We start from the raw sequence: 13,163 nt of genomic DNA, 5'->3' as shown, positions 1-13,163 counted from the left end.
TGATGACCAAGTCTTCACTAAAAGCAGTAATTGTGCTGAAAAAAAATCAAACCGAATATGAATAAATTACTGTTTTCTGCACCACAATGCCCCTTTTGTTAAATCCATTACCCTCTTAGGCTGAAATACCTCGGAGAGGTTTTAAGAGAAGACATTTAAATATCATCCCCTACATGAAGCGGACAGCACAAATATTAAGAGGACAACTACCCAACACTGTGGGTTAAATGCAGCCTCCTTCCTCCAGTGTGACATCATCTGACCCCACAGTATGCAAAATGTAACTGGATTCCTCTGTCTGGACAAGGCAGGACTGCAAATGTACACACACGCTTTCTTTTTGCCTCTGGAAATGTGCCACATTACTCAGCATATCATTCGCCAGGGTCAGATTTATTCTGTTTGGATCAACAGCAGCGGATTAAAGAGCTGAGTCACTCCTTGGCTAGACCTCAGCTCCTCTCTCTCTAAACCCTGCATCACTGTATAAATGTACATCAATAAATGCAAAGAAAAGGCACAATTCCCTTTGGGAAAAAATTTACTGTCCATTTCAGTCATGTCCTCACAGTGTCAGTCTCTCTGCTGCTTTTTGCAGTCATGTATGATCTCATTCATTTCTCTCATAGTTTGTGGTAGGACTGAGGGATTGAGCATGCACAGTAAGGGAGGTACAACGGTGAGATGAAAACAGCACATGGTTCATGACAGCCTACTGCAAATACATTGAAAACTTCCCAACATGTGTTAATTAATCTAAAAGTGTTTTCAGACAAGTCGGCATCTTCCACGCAAACGACAGCCGCAGCGATCTGCTAGTGATCACAGGAATCACAAGCAGGTTTATGGTACAGCAACCTCTTTGCAACCAATTTCACCTAGCAACAGCCAGCAACCACTCACCAACAGGTCAGAGAATGCACATTTTTCCATAGCAACCAGATGTTACCAGGTGGCAACAGAAGAAACTTTTGTATCATCTGTTTTTTTGTGTACTAAATAGAAAAGCTGGGGAGCCCCCCACCCTCACCAAAGGAATCACCCAAGTGGAAACACTGACTACTAAGATTAGTTTTAAGTATACGGCAGTATTCAGTATTACTCAAGCAAAAACTGTGGACATGTAATAATGGAAGGTTCAGTACACAGGGTGAAAGTCAGAATAGAAGTCAAACCATAATAATAGTTTCCATTTGAAAGATTTTTGTAATAATGTTTTAATTTTTAATTCATTTTCTGAGCTAGCGGCTCATCAGGCTTTTTTTCAGTAATGTCAGAGATGAGTGCGATCGAGTGTTATCTCTGGTGGGAGTGATAATTGCTAAAACTAGGCAAATCGTATGAAATATTTACTTCCTTTCATACATAAAACTTATGATGCTGATCATTACTGGATTAGTCAAGACAACTTGTAATCTGTGAAACTAGCAGCCCGTCTTACTCACAGTTTGCGGCATACTTCCACATTCATACCAGTCTATGTCAAATAAGCATACACTTTTGAGTCAGGTCCTCTTAATCATTTGACAGTTGACCTCTTAATTTCTGTTCAGTACCTTCTACCCACTCCCTTTTCCATCATTCCCACAGCTCAGTCTTTGTTTCTGGCCTTTTTGTTACCTAATGTAAAATTACAAGACCTACACAACCTCTCACAATTATGTTTGTTCCTCATGCCCAAAGCAATTTGTCTAGAACACGAAACCATGCACACTGATCGGAGAGAAACATGACCTGCTTGGTAACATCTCTTAAATTAAATGTAATTGCTGGTTTGGCTTCACAGACAACAATTTTGCAGACCCTCTGACTAAGCGGGTGAAATAATGGATGTCAATGTTAGTAGTAGTGTTCTTTGAGATTATGGTCTGCTGCAGGAAGCTATTAACCACACTGCCAAGGGGAAGTCATACTATAGTTATTGACAACACTTGCAATGTACTTCTAGCTCTCTGTCTATAACCAGATGATAAATGCAAAAAAGTCAGCTTAGCTCAAACAAAAACACACAGAGGAACAGGAAGTATTGTGACAAAGCTTGCATCACAGGCTCTGCGTTTATACTGACCACAATTTAAAAAAAAAAACCAACCAACTACTTTTGGTATGAGCTAGAGATGTTGGACTGCTGAATATTTTACTTTAGTTACTAAAACATTATCACATGCACACACAAATCATGTGATTCCATCATAATCACATACAGCTTTTAATAACTTTAAAAAGTTGGTAAGCAGAGTTTCATCTGTAAACAAGACATCATAGCACACACAGAGTTTTTGGCCTTCCACCAAAAAAACCACCAGAAATGTGACAGATATATTTCTCACTTCTCTTAACTGAAGCACTAATTTAGGGCCAGAACTATCGGGAATAGCCTCAGACTCCTTGCCTTAAGTACATGAGGACCAACTGTTGTTAGTTGTGTAGAAACCACCAGAGTTTCATATTTTAGGTCTGATATTTGACCAGGCGTGGGAAAAAGATGCCAAAGAAGGCAGCTGAATGACACATCACACGAACCTTCACTCCCAAACATCCAGCTCGCTCTATGGCTCCTCTCGAACACCCAAATTGGGCATGAAATTATTTTTTTCAAGGGGCACACAAGTTTTGCAAATTTGATGAGACCTCCCAGCGAGCACTAAAACTGCAGTTATAGCTCATGGAGAGCGACCTGGTCTTTCTGGTTGAAAAACACTGGATGGCTGTTAACTAAAAGGGCTTTTGGTTAAACTGCAGCAGCTGAGGCCTGAGGAGAAACACTGAGGACAGTAAGTCGACACCTGACAGCCGAAGAGGCCCTCTACACAATGAACACAACAGCCTGACTGTGTGCTCTGACTATGAATATCTGAGTGTCTTTTCTTCTTGTCTCCTGGTTCAGATTTTGTAATTGTGCAAATCTGCTTGTCTCGTTTTGTGAGCGTTTGGCAGTTAGCATAGGCTCCGTGAAAAGTGTCATTCTGCACATGGTAGCCTGATCTCCAGAAAACGCCACCTGTTCAGCGTTTGTTGCCTAACCACTTAACTAGAATTACATAATTGCTGGAGAGAAAACAATCTGTGTTGACAAAATGCCAAGACAGTTAATTTTTGATTTGGTGCCAGCAAAGTTTAATCACTGTGTTTATTATTTTTGGCTTAGGCTCTTTAACCTGCATCTAACACAGCGTCCCTTCTTTGGAATGATCATAAAGCTAATCCCAATTATTATCTCCCCATTTCAGCGTTAATTTAAGACCTTTTCAATGATGATCTTCAATGCATTTTTTTAAATAACTACATTTCTATCAGACTATAGGTAGCTTTTGTTGATTTTACATTTCTAACAGTAGCTATGGGCACAAATGAAACCCCAAAAAATCTTCAGAAATTGCTCAAATGAAACCAACAGGAACCATACGGCCCATTGAATGGCACACTGGGTGTTTGAAAAGTAATTTAGAAAATGCAATTCAAAAACAACAGATAAATACTATTGACATTAGCCTCTAAGCCGGTAATGTGAGCAGGGAATGCAAATCCTTAAATTTTCCTTAAAAATCTGCCACTGAGAGGCTCTTGAGCAAGCCATTTTCAGGAAGGTCCAGTAAGCTCTTAAGCTCTTTTCCTGATGCTGCCCTGCTTTACACTCATGCTTCTGCAGTTTCACTGTTTACTACTGTACGCTGTAAAATATAACCAGGGAAACTGGGGGCTCTGTGACCCGCTCATGGGCAACATTGCTGTAGCTGTTAAGGCTAAACAGAGGGTAACTCAATCACGTCTCCAGGGATCTGAGCTGGAAACTTCCCTCCAAGTGTTCTGCTTCTCTGACCTTTTGGGTCCGCTGTTGCAGCTGTAATCCAAAACGCCTTTAAGTTGGATTCAGTTGGCAAGGTTACAAAAAAGTAAACATCAGCAAGGCACTGCGATCAGTACAGAGTTTCAATGCACCTTGTGCTATAATCACAAGCTTTCATCTGCAGATTTGTATTTCTGGGCATGAATTTTCATGTGTACTAATGATGTCTTCCACTTTTAAAGGGCAGAAAGGTCCACATGCGGAGGCTTCGTGGGGTTTTGCTGCTCACACAAGAAACCTCAGTCAAAGTGCTACAAGAATAACAAATCTTTCCATTTCATTTGTTTTTCATTTATTTTTAAAGTGTCATTAATTTCAAATATGTTACTGTTGGAAGCGGCTCAGACAATAAAAACAACTATGTCAGGGTCAGGCTATTAAAGACGACTCGTTTTGGTTGGGAATTAACTTGATTAGGTTTAGAAAAAGATTGTGGTTTGGTAAAAACAAAAAGTTTTTCGTGACTTTTAAAGGTCGGTTAGCCTCAGTGACACGTCTTGGCTGAAGAATCTAGGTAACATATGTGCTACGTGCACAAAATATACCTCCTATTGAAAAATTTCAGTTTCAGAGTTGTGCTGTCACAAAACAACATGACAGTTTATATCTATAAGCACAAACAAATAGTTCTCATGACTATTTCACATTTTTCTATAAAACTGGGCAAGCAATTTAACAGCAGCCCGCTTAATTTCATACCCATCATGCATGGTTCGGCTGGCCTCGGCGGACCAGATGATTTAAAGCCTAAGGCTGTTTATGACTGTATCTGGAGTGTTTCTAGGTGAAATGAATGCCAACGTGGGCATCAAAGGAGGGTGCCAGTTTTTGGGTAACATGTCTGGACAGCAAGTACTTGAATCTTTTTGCTTGTCCAGGGAAACACAAAAGCCTCGCCGTGCCCTGCAGTCGTGCACTGAAAGACATGTTGGCCTTTTTGTAAGAAAACACAGCTGTGCATGTGCACACAAGCACTCGCCCACACCCTCTATACGACTTCCTTCTCTCTCACACACATTAAAACCTTATGACTAGCCCCAAGCAAAAAAGTGTGCCCATTCCCACAGTTCAGCATTAAGAAGAGCAATGCAACCTGTTTATTGTTTATTAAAACCTGTTTATTACACCTGTAATTAACTTTCGCTGTTGAGACTTTAAAATATTCTAAACTCAAGAGATAATCCCACGAAACCTTTTCTTCTAAAAACACAAATACACAGCAAAACAAAGTTAAAGAGGAGAAAAGATCCTGTGATTAAATAAAAAATTTAAGATTCTATGAAAATTCTCACAGGCCGTTTGCAGATGCAGGTTTAGCAGGTTGGGTTAAGTCACCCGCATGTGGAAACAAGGAAACTACAGAGGGAGATGAACACTGACACAGATGCAACTTCAAAACAGATCACGTTGATTTATTGGAACGTTTTAATAACACCTCATATAAGTTTAACAAAAATATTAGTGAAAATATTAATTTTCAATTTAAAGCTTTGTCATTTCCTTATTTCATTTAAATACAAGCCTATAGCAAGAAGGATTTGAATCCTGGCAGCTTGCTCCTGCATGTTCTGGCTTCTTTGTAGTGGTCAAATACATGCATGATTGCCTGACTGGGGAAAAGTGCTATATCAGTGCGTTTTTGCTTCACGTCGTTTTATTTTTGTACCCTTAGATTAAAGATGTAAAACTGTCACAATAAGCTCAAGACTGAGCTCAGTAAGTTACAAAGAGATGTAAAATATTAACAACGTCCTTGAAAACAATTCAATTATCCATAGCACACAAAATAAGAGTGGAAGTAAAAAGCAAAATGTAATTTATTCATTCGTCCTGAAAGGTGACCCTAGAAATTATTTGCTATTCATGTCGCCTACTGCAAACTGTTGACGTGCCTTCTGTTAGTTATTCTTTACTAAAATGTTCACAGCCTACAGAGAAGCATAATCCTGCCCTTATGGATATTCTGGTTTGGTTTGTTCAGGTTTGAAGTATTGTACAACTAGCAATTTTCTGATTAAAAAAAAAAGCACAAGACAATAAAATACAGAAGAGTAATTATAAGGACTTACAGCAGTTAAAGAGTACAAAAAGCAGCAGGGACTTTTTTAACTTTGGGGTATAAAGGTGAAAAGGATGGAGGACATGTCAGGTATTAGTTCTGGTTTCGGTGACTTTTGCGACAGAGTCAGAAATATACACGGGGAGGTTAAAGGAAATGACAGGACTGAACAAGAGAAGAGAGCAAAGCAGAGAACAGAGAGTAAGAACATGTAAATTGCAGAGCGTGGCGTGAAAGTGCAGACTGTCGTGTCATGTGTGATGTGACTGAATGATAAGCCAATGTGGTGTTGATGATCTCAGAAGACGAAGCCACAGCATGATAATATCATGCGCTGCGCATTTGTGATGGTCTCGGAGCCTTTTGCATGTGAGACTTTCCTGTCTTACATGCAGAACACACAAATACATGCACCAACATGTTCAACCACATGTGTGCTGCATTCAAAACTTCCATTTACTTTTATTTGTCTTTCTACCACCATCTGTAACTACCCTGTAATGAAATCTGGCATTCAACGTGAAGATCCGAAGCACAAACAACATTTCTAATTAATCAGTGTTGGAAACTGTTCTTGGGTGGGTTTAGAGTTCTGCATCAAAGCCCAGCAGCCCCTACACCTACTGAGCAACATCACTGCTTGCGTTTATACTTGTGCGCTGGTGCAATCACAAGTGAAATAGGGCTAATCCTGTTGGACTTGGAGGTAATAAATATTGAACAACAGTTTTACTACAACACAGGAAGGAGAAAGACTTCAGAGGTGATGGAGCTAAACTATCAGAGCGATGAAAATGGGAAAATGGCATATGTCTATATTGGAAGAACGCTAGCTTGTGCATTAGCTTTGTGAGAGACACTTACTGCCAATTACCTTGTGTTGAACTGTGATTATGTTTGTGCTAATCAACATATTGTGTTTGCACTGCATATTAACACCAAGCGGATCTAGTTGTAGGCAGCTGTTTTTGATTTGTGTCGACATGTAGTTACTTTGCTAGGAAGGTGCACCAAGCACAATAATCGAGCATCATTCAGCAGATTTGAATGATGATTCTAGGGCTGTGCAAACTGATAACGTTTAATTTCAATTACAATTTTGGCTTGTTGTCAAATATGTTCTTATTGTTTTCTTGTAGAGCGACCGTTTTATTTCCAAGGAAACTCCCTGCCAAGCTGCAGCACGTTAGGTTCAGTTAACATTTTCTTTCTAATGAAATTGTAATGAAAGAACAAAGAAATCCACTTTTGAAATTTCCATAACTCTTCTATTCTTCCAGAGTCTGTAAGTAATCCTGTCAATTATGATTTCAGTATTGATCAAAATAATTGTGACTGGGATTTTTTCTATAATCGAGCAAACCCGGGTGACTGCGAAGATGCAGTGAAGCCTGAAATATAAGTTATTGATGTCTGACCATTCATTTAGATAAAGGCCTTAAAACAGCTGCCAGGCTGCACTGTCGAGATATCTGCCAAGTGGCTAAACTTGCTTCCGGACGGACGTCGCTATAAATCAAAATGGGATAAGGTCTGTAAGTTGAAGGCACAAAGTCGGCGAGTGAACGTGTGTGTGTGTGTGTGTGTGTGTGTGTGTGTGTGTGTGTGTGTGTGTGTGTGTGTGTGTGTGTGTGTTAAAATGGACAGGAGAGGGTGAGGAATAATGGGAAGGTGGGGGTGGGGTGTGCAGGACCCCATGTTGTAGCCATGGTGAGGTTACTAAGACAAAAGGCTTGTGTTTGAGCAAGGACAGCAATCATTCTGGTTTATTCCCTGCAATGCTGAGTTCTCACCAGCTTTAATGCTACATATGCATTTCTACAAGGATCATTTTTGACAAGAGTAGACTGCATCAAGCATTTAACAGGCTCTATTATTAGTTTACTGCTCTGCTTCAGGAGAAATCGTTTTATGACTCTTGCAGTTATTAAAAAACAGGGGAAAGAATCCACCAGTGGCTCTCGCTTTTATTTGGTATCTCACAGTGTGGACAAAACAGATTCTCCTCAATGTGAAGACTGAGCTTCTTTAGTCTTAATCTTTATTGTAACACAAGCCTCGATCTAACTTTAATGTTTTTGAATTTTTATTATTTGGATGTGGTGTAAATGTCCAAACCAGCTACAACAGGTTTGCATAAAAGTCAAAGAAGATTCTGCCACCTCTAAAAGTACCTCAGCGTTCCAGCAAGCGGTATAAACAATAAACACCTAACTGCTACAATCCAGAATGAGTTGTGCAATAAATTATCGTAACCAGAGTGACCTAATGAATGAATGAATGAATGAAAGCTTTATTTGTCACAAGCAGTCAATCCCTTACAGCAGCGGTCCCCAACCCCCGGGCCTCGGACCGGTACCGGTCCGTGAGTCGTTTGGTACCGGGCCGCGAGAGTTGAGGCTCAGATGTGAAATGTATGGTTTTCAGGGTTTTTAAATCGGTTTTCAGCGTTATTTTGTTATCGTTTTATCGTTAACTCGGTTTTTTCACGTGTGTTATGATTAAATCTTCTTTTTTTGGTACCGGTACTAGTTTTATTTTGTTGTATTTATCCGCGACACCTTAAAGGCCGGTCGGTGAAAATATTGTCGGGCATAAACCGGTCCGTGGCGCCAAAAAGGTTGGGGACCGCTGCCTTACAGTGTCTGAAATGCTTCTGTTCAGAGAATGGTTTATCATTTTTAATCTTCTTCTAATTTTTAAACATTAGCAAGGAAGTATTTCTAGACACGTCTCGACACAAAAGTACTTTAAGATGGCAAGAACAGAGGAAGTGACATTTAAAAGCAACACTCCCTTGGTTCTACATTGCTACATCAGTGTTTCCCACTGACTGTACTTAGATAATTTAATATGCTATAAAATGATATATAAACTGGGGCAATAAATGATGGAGCACTAGTCAGCTGCTTCTCCAGTTAGTTTCTTATCCAGTCTATGGACTCAAAGTCCATGGTCCTGGACTGCTGCTTGCAATCATGGTACTCTGTGAACTTAGTGTAGTGTACTATCTTTCTATATGGTGCAGGTTCCAGATTACTGCCGGCAGCTGCAATCCAAGACAATGGACTTCAAATCTGTCTGAGCAATGGATCGGACAGTAAAGACAGCTCAGAGCAACGACATCCTTACAAGCCACCCAGCAGGGAAAGACTAGACTGGAGACACTAGCAAGTTCAATTTAGCATCCTCTTTTAAAATAAGAGCAAGAGGACTGCATAATTATGAATCAATAACAGTGTTGTCTTGGATGGATTAAAAAAAATGCTACTAAAAATTAGGGCTACAACGATTCATCAACATACTCGATGACGCGGAAGCAGAATTTTATTGTCGATGCGTCATATACTATACCACATAAATGTGTTTTTGTAACTGTAATATACTGCAGGAAGCTATGGTGGCCATTATCGCCCTTATCGTCTGCCAAGAATGCGCTCAATACCAACGAAGAAGAAGATCTTGATGCATGCTCAATGATCCAGGTAAGGAAATCCCAAACAGTTAATTCTGTTCATCAGGACAGACAGTGCAAAGCAGAGACAGCACTACTGCAGTGCACAAGCATTTAAAAACGCCGCTGTTGTGCCAAAAAATGATCATCTGCTTAAAACTGATTTCCAATGTTTTTATGTGTCATGTCTTTACTTATATTGGTAAATAGGACTTTGGTGAACATGATTTACAAAGTGATTATATATAAAATGTAAAAATTACCTGTTTTCCAAGTATCTTATGACTTTATGTGTTATTGTACCTACATTCAAACCAATCCGGTTCTTTTTGGCCACATAAGACATCTTTTTAAACCTATTATTATATTTGTTGCAATTTCTGCGATCCTCTTGGTCAGATTACTCTTAAAAATATTTTTTTTAACGTCAATGAGACATTTTAACTGGATAAATAAAGGATATAAACGTCACTTTTGGGCTTCCACCTTTTGATAGGAATGCTGTTTGTGGCTCAAGATGACTTGATAGGTCATTTGACATTTGTTTCACAAATTATAGGCCAAAACGTTATTTAGAGCAGTTTAAATACGGGCAGTTAATATTTGGCAAATACTAGAAATCAGTTTTTGGCAGAAAAATCTCTTTTTGGCAGCTAATGAGTGAAATGCGATTGTAAACCAATAAACAGAGATAGCTACACTGTCTCCTAGTTTGTTTGTTTAGTTTTTACACACATTAATACTATAGCAAACCTTTTCCACCTAACATTAAGTAGCTAATCTGTGGGGAGAGAGAGAGAACAGGGTGATATTCATAGGTGGGTAGACTTGGGGAGGTGAGGCACTGGAGCCTAGAACAGGTTTGCCCACAGGAAGAGGAGATAAGAGTTATTGAAATAATTGTTGACTAATCGAAGAAAAATTGGCAGATTAGCCGACTACCAAAATGATCTTTGGCTGCAGTCCTGCTAATAATGCACTTGTTGTCAATTCATAGAGGCACTGCATCTAAGTAAAGTCTAATTCGCCCATTGAATGCTCGAAGATTTGTACACCTTCACAGGAATGCTGTTTGTGAGCCTAACTTCAGGTCTTAAACTGCCTAGATTCCAGTATATCATTCTCCACCAACTTCAGCATCATATATTTCAGCTCCTTTCACTGGAATGAGTCTGATCCTCTGATATATCCTGAGTCAGTTAGGCTAAAGTTTGTCTATTATGTCTGAGTGTCCTGAGGATGGATGCTGTTAACGTTAACTTCCTTGGGATGTCAGTTGCTGTTTCACTAAGCAGGTTTCTCATCAGTAGCTACTGATACACGTCTGCAACCCTTCAAGTTTACATGTTTAAAAGCTGTCGTTTGTTAGCTACACTTCTAAAGGTCTTGCATTCTTATTGTTGTAGTGCAGCAGTCCAAATCTTCCACACGTTTGCAATAATTATTTATTACCAATACCTACAATCCCTCTGTGAAATGTGGGAAACATTGTGTATGCTTTATCATTCCTTGTCGTGTTCATGACCACAAATAAATGTTACTAAGGGCCACCACCGGCCTCGGGTCTGCACTTTGAGAACCCTGGATGCAGGAAAATTCAGTGAGAGACACTACTGGTATTGGAAATATTTGCACCTATCTAAACAAAAGATATCCAGGGCCTGAGGCAGTGACAGCATACACTTTAAATAACCTTAAAAAGCAGGAAAGGAAGTATTCAGTGTTTTGTTAGCTGCACTAAGAGGAAGTGGTCTTTGTTAGACCTTCACATCCAAAAAGAGAAGCTGCTTTGAGCTGGGTGCCCTTGAGACAGAGGTGGGGATATTCTGCACAGCTGCTCAACTGATGTCATAGGACATTAGAGAGGTTCACAGTAATTACAAGAATATTTACAAACACTAAAAATTGAATCAAGAACAACTCAAACACAGTCTGCCAAAATCCCACGCTGCCACAGACACAGAAGGCTATCAGCAGGATGGACCAGGCTAGCCTGACACAGCAGATTTTGCAATATTGAGCTGCCCACTGAGCTTTCTGTCGCGGTTTTATTAAAGTGGAAACTGGGCGGGCCAGACAGGGTGGAGGTGATGGAGTGGAGGTGAGGGTTGGCTGGGTGGTCTTGCATCAGATGCATTAATTATTGATCAGCTGAGAGCTGAGGGGGGGTAAACATGCGCAATGAAAACACCGGTGGAGGTGAAAGTCTAATCTTCATATCTCCATCCTGGACAGCATGTGTGTCCAACTGCACCCTGTCCCAAATGAGCTAGGGGAGATTAGCGCGTCTACGTCGCCTTGCTTGATTGCAGCTGCTCTTTGCACATGGCAGACTAATCTCTGGGCCCGCGGGCTGACGGGGGTTATTATGATCAGCTCCTTGAAAAGCATAATAAAAACCTAAGTGCAACCTCTCACAGACAGACGCCTATGGTTTTTAATTATCTACTTACATGGTCCGGGTTCCGCTCGTTCCCAGGCAGTGCTGTGCGTAAAGACATTTTTTGTCCCTGAGTGAGCTTCGCCGTCCAGGAGAGAAAAAAAAGTCTGGGTTGTGTTCACACCGGGTGAAAAAAGAAAGAAAGAAAGAAATGCCACCCCAGACTAGCCTGGCTGTATGTAGATAGAGGGGGAAAGGCTTCACTTCTCATAAAATCCTCATTGTCACAGTCCGTGAAGGCAGCACAGATCACCAAGACAGTGATCCAGCTTAAACTGATGCTTTAAAAAAAACTGAACCGGTTGGCTACATCCACTTCATGTCTTTATGGTGTGTCTGCCTCATCTGAAGAAGGAAAACCAACACTGAACCCCCCACTTAGCGCTTCGCTTTCCCCCAAATCCCCTCCCAGACGCTATCCTCTCATCTCTGTTGACACGCTGCTGGATAGTTAACAAAACAGCCCCTGTGGTCACCGGTTTACCTCCACCTGCATCGTCTTCTGCTGAGAAAGGAGGAAAGCGCGCACAGCCGGTGGAAAACACAGCAACCGATAGGGGCTGATAAGAGGAAACAGAGGCGAGGACTCAGTGTCCCTCTGGCCACCACGGTCTGAATTCAGAAGAAAAAAAGCAGGGGACTTTGTGTGTTCCTGTTAGCTTGCTGAATAATTCTGGGGACAGTCCACGAAGACGCAGTCAGTTTAAAAGGAAGCAGGAACCGGCTGAGGCAGCACTTCTGGACGCCGGGAGACGTTCAGGGCCCGGTTAAATAAATCAATGTATTGAAGAGAGCAGGCGGACGTGCAGCCTCCCAGTGTGTGAGTCCTATGGTTGGTTCTTCCTCTCTGTCCAGTCCGCCCTTGGCTCCTCTCCTCTTTGATTTGGTTAAAAGTGCTGCAGCGGTAATTGAAGAAGTCGCCGGCGTGTGAGGGCGAAGATACGTCTCCGCCGGGTCACGAACACACCATCTGTTTTCTAAGAAAGACGAGAGAAGAGCGGACCTCTCCCCCAGTTCGCCTCCCGAAAAACAGTGACAAGAGAAAGAGTGGGGAACGTCAACGGTAGGCAGGGCTGCTGCCTTCCACGCACGCGCACACAGACACGCGCTATTCTCTCATCTGTCGAGCTGCCTTCAAGACCCCGCAAAAAAATCTGTCTTCCGGCAATCTATCAGAGCTCGGAAAATAAAGATACCCATGGTAAACTTTCCAGGATGAAGAAAAGCTATCAGCAGGATTTAAGAAAACAGCCGCTATGACTTTATGTCCCATACAGCTATATATTGTGTTAATAAAGGTTGATTAGAAAAGGCCTGAAAAGTGTCTTTTATCTGCATTCCTTGTAATGACCAGCAGGAGACA

The 13,163-nt window shown here is 41.0% G+C and overlaps 1 protein-coding gene across 7 annotated transcripts in view; it reads right to left on the bottom strand.

Annotated features, from left to right (window-relative positions):
* mark4b (MAP/microtubule affinity-regulating kinase 4b) overlaps window positions 1-12,889 on the bottom strand; it is a 55,072-nt gene extending 42,183 nt beyond the window's left edge. For 3 of the 7 annotated variants that reach the window (XM_085244200.1, XM_085244202.1, XM_085244203.1), the window contains exon 1: window positions 11,814-12,888. In XM_085244200.1, the coding sequence (XP_085100326.1) occupies window positions 11,814-11,861 (48 nt within the window). In that variant the 5' untranslated portion in view covers window positions 11,862-12,888. Of the gene's footprint in view, window positions 1-11,813 lie in introns of all 7 variants that reach the window. The other 4 variants (XM_085244201.1, XM_085244205.1, XM_085244199.1 and 1 more) reach the window with 3 other exon arrangements.
* Window positions 12,890-13,163: the final 274 nt, after the last annotated feature.

The sequence above is a fragment of the Mchenga conophoros genome, linkage group LG14, assembly GCF_057382185.1.
Source record: "Mchenga conophoros isolate Kocher_MC1m ecotype Shallow Benthic linkage group LG14, M_conophoros_male_GT1.1, whole genome shotgun sequence".
NCBI classification, from domain to species: Eukaryota; Metazoa; Chordata; class Actinopteri; order Cichliformes; family Cichlidae; genus Mchenga; species Mchenga conophoros.
The sequence above is the reverse complement of the archived record's forward strand: the minus strand, read 5'-3'. Positions and strand labels throughout refer to the sequence as shown.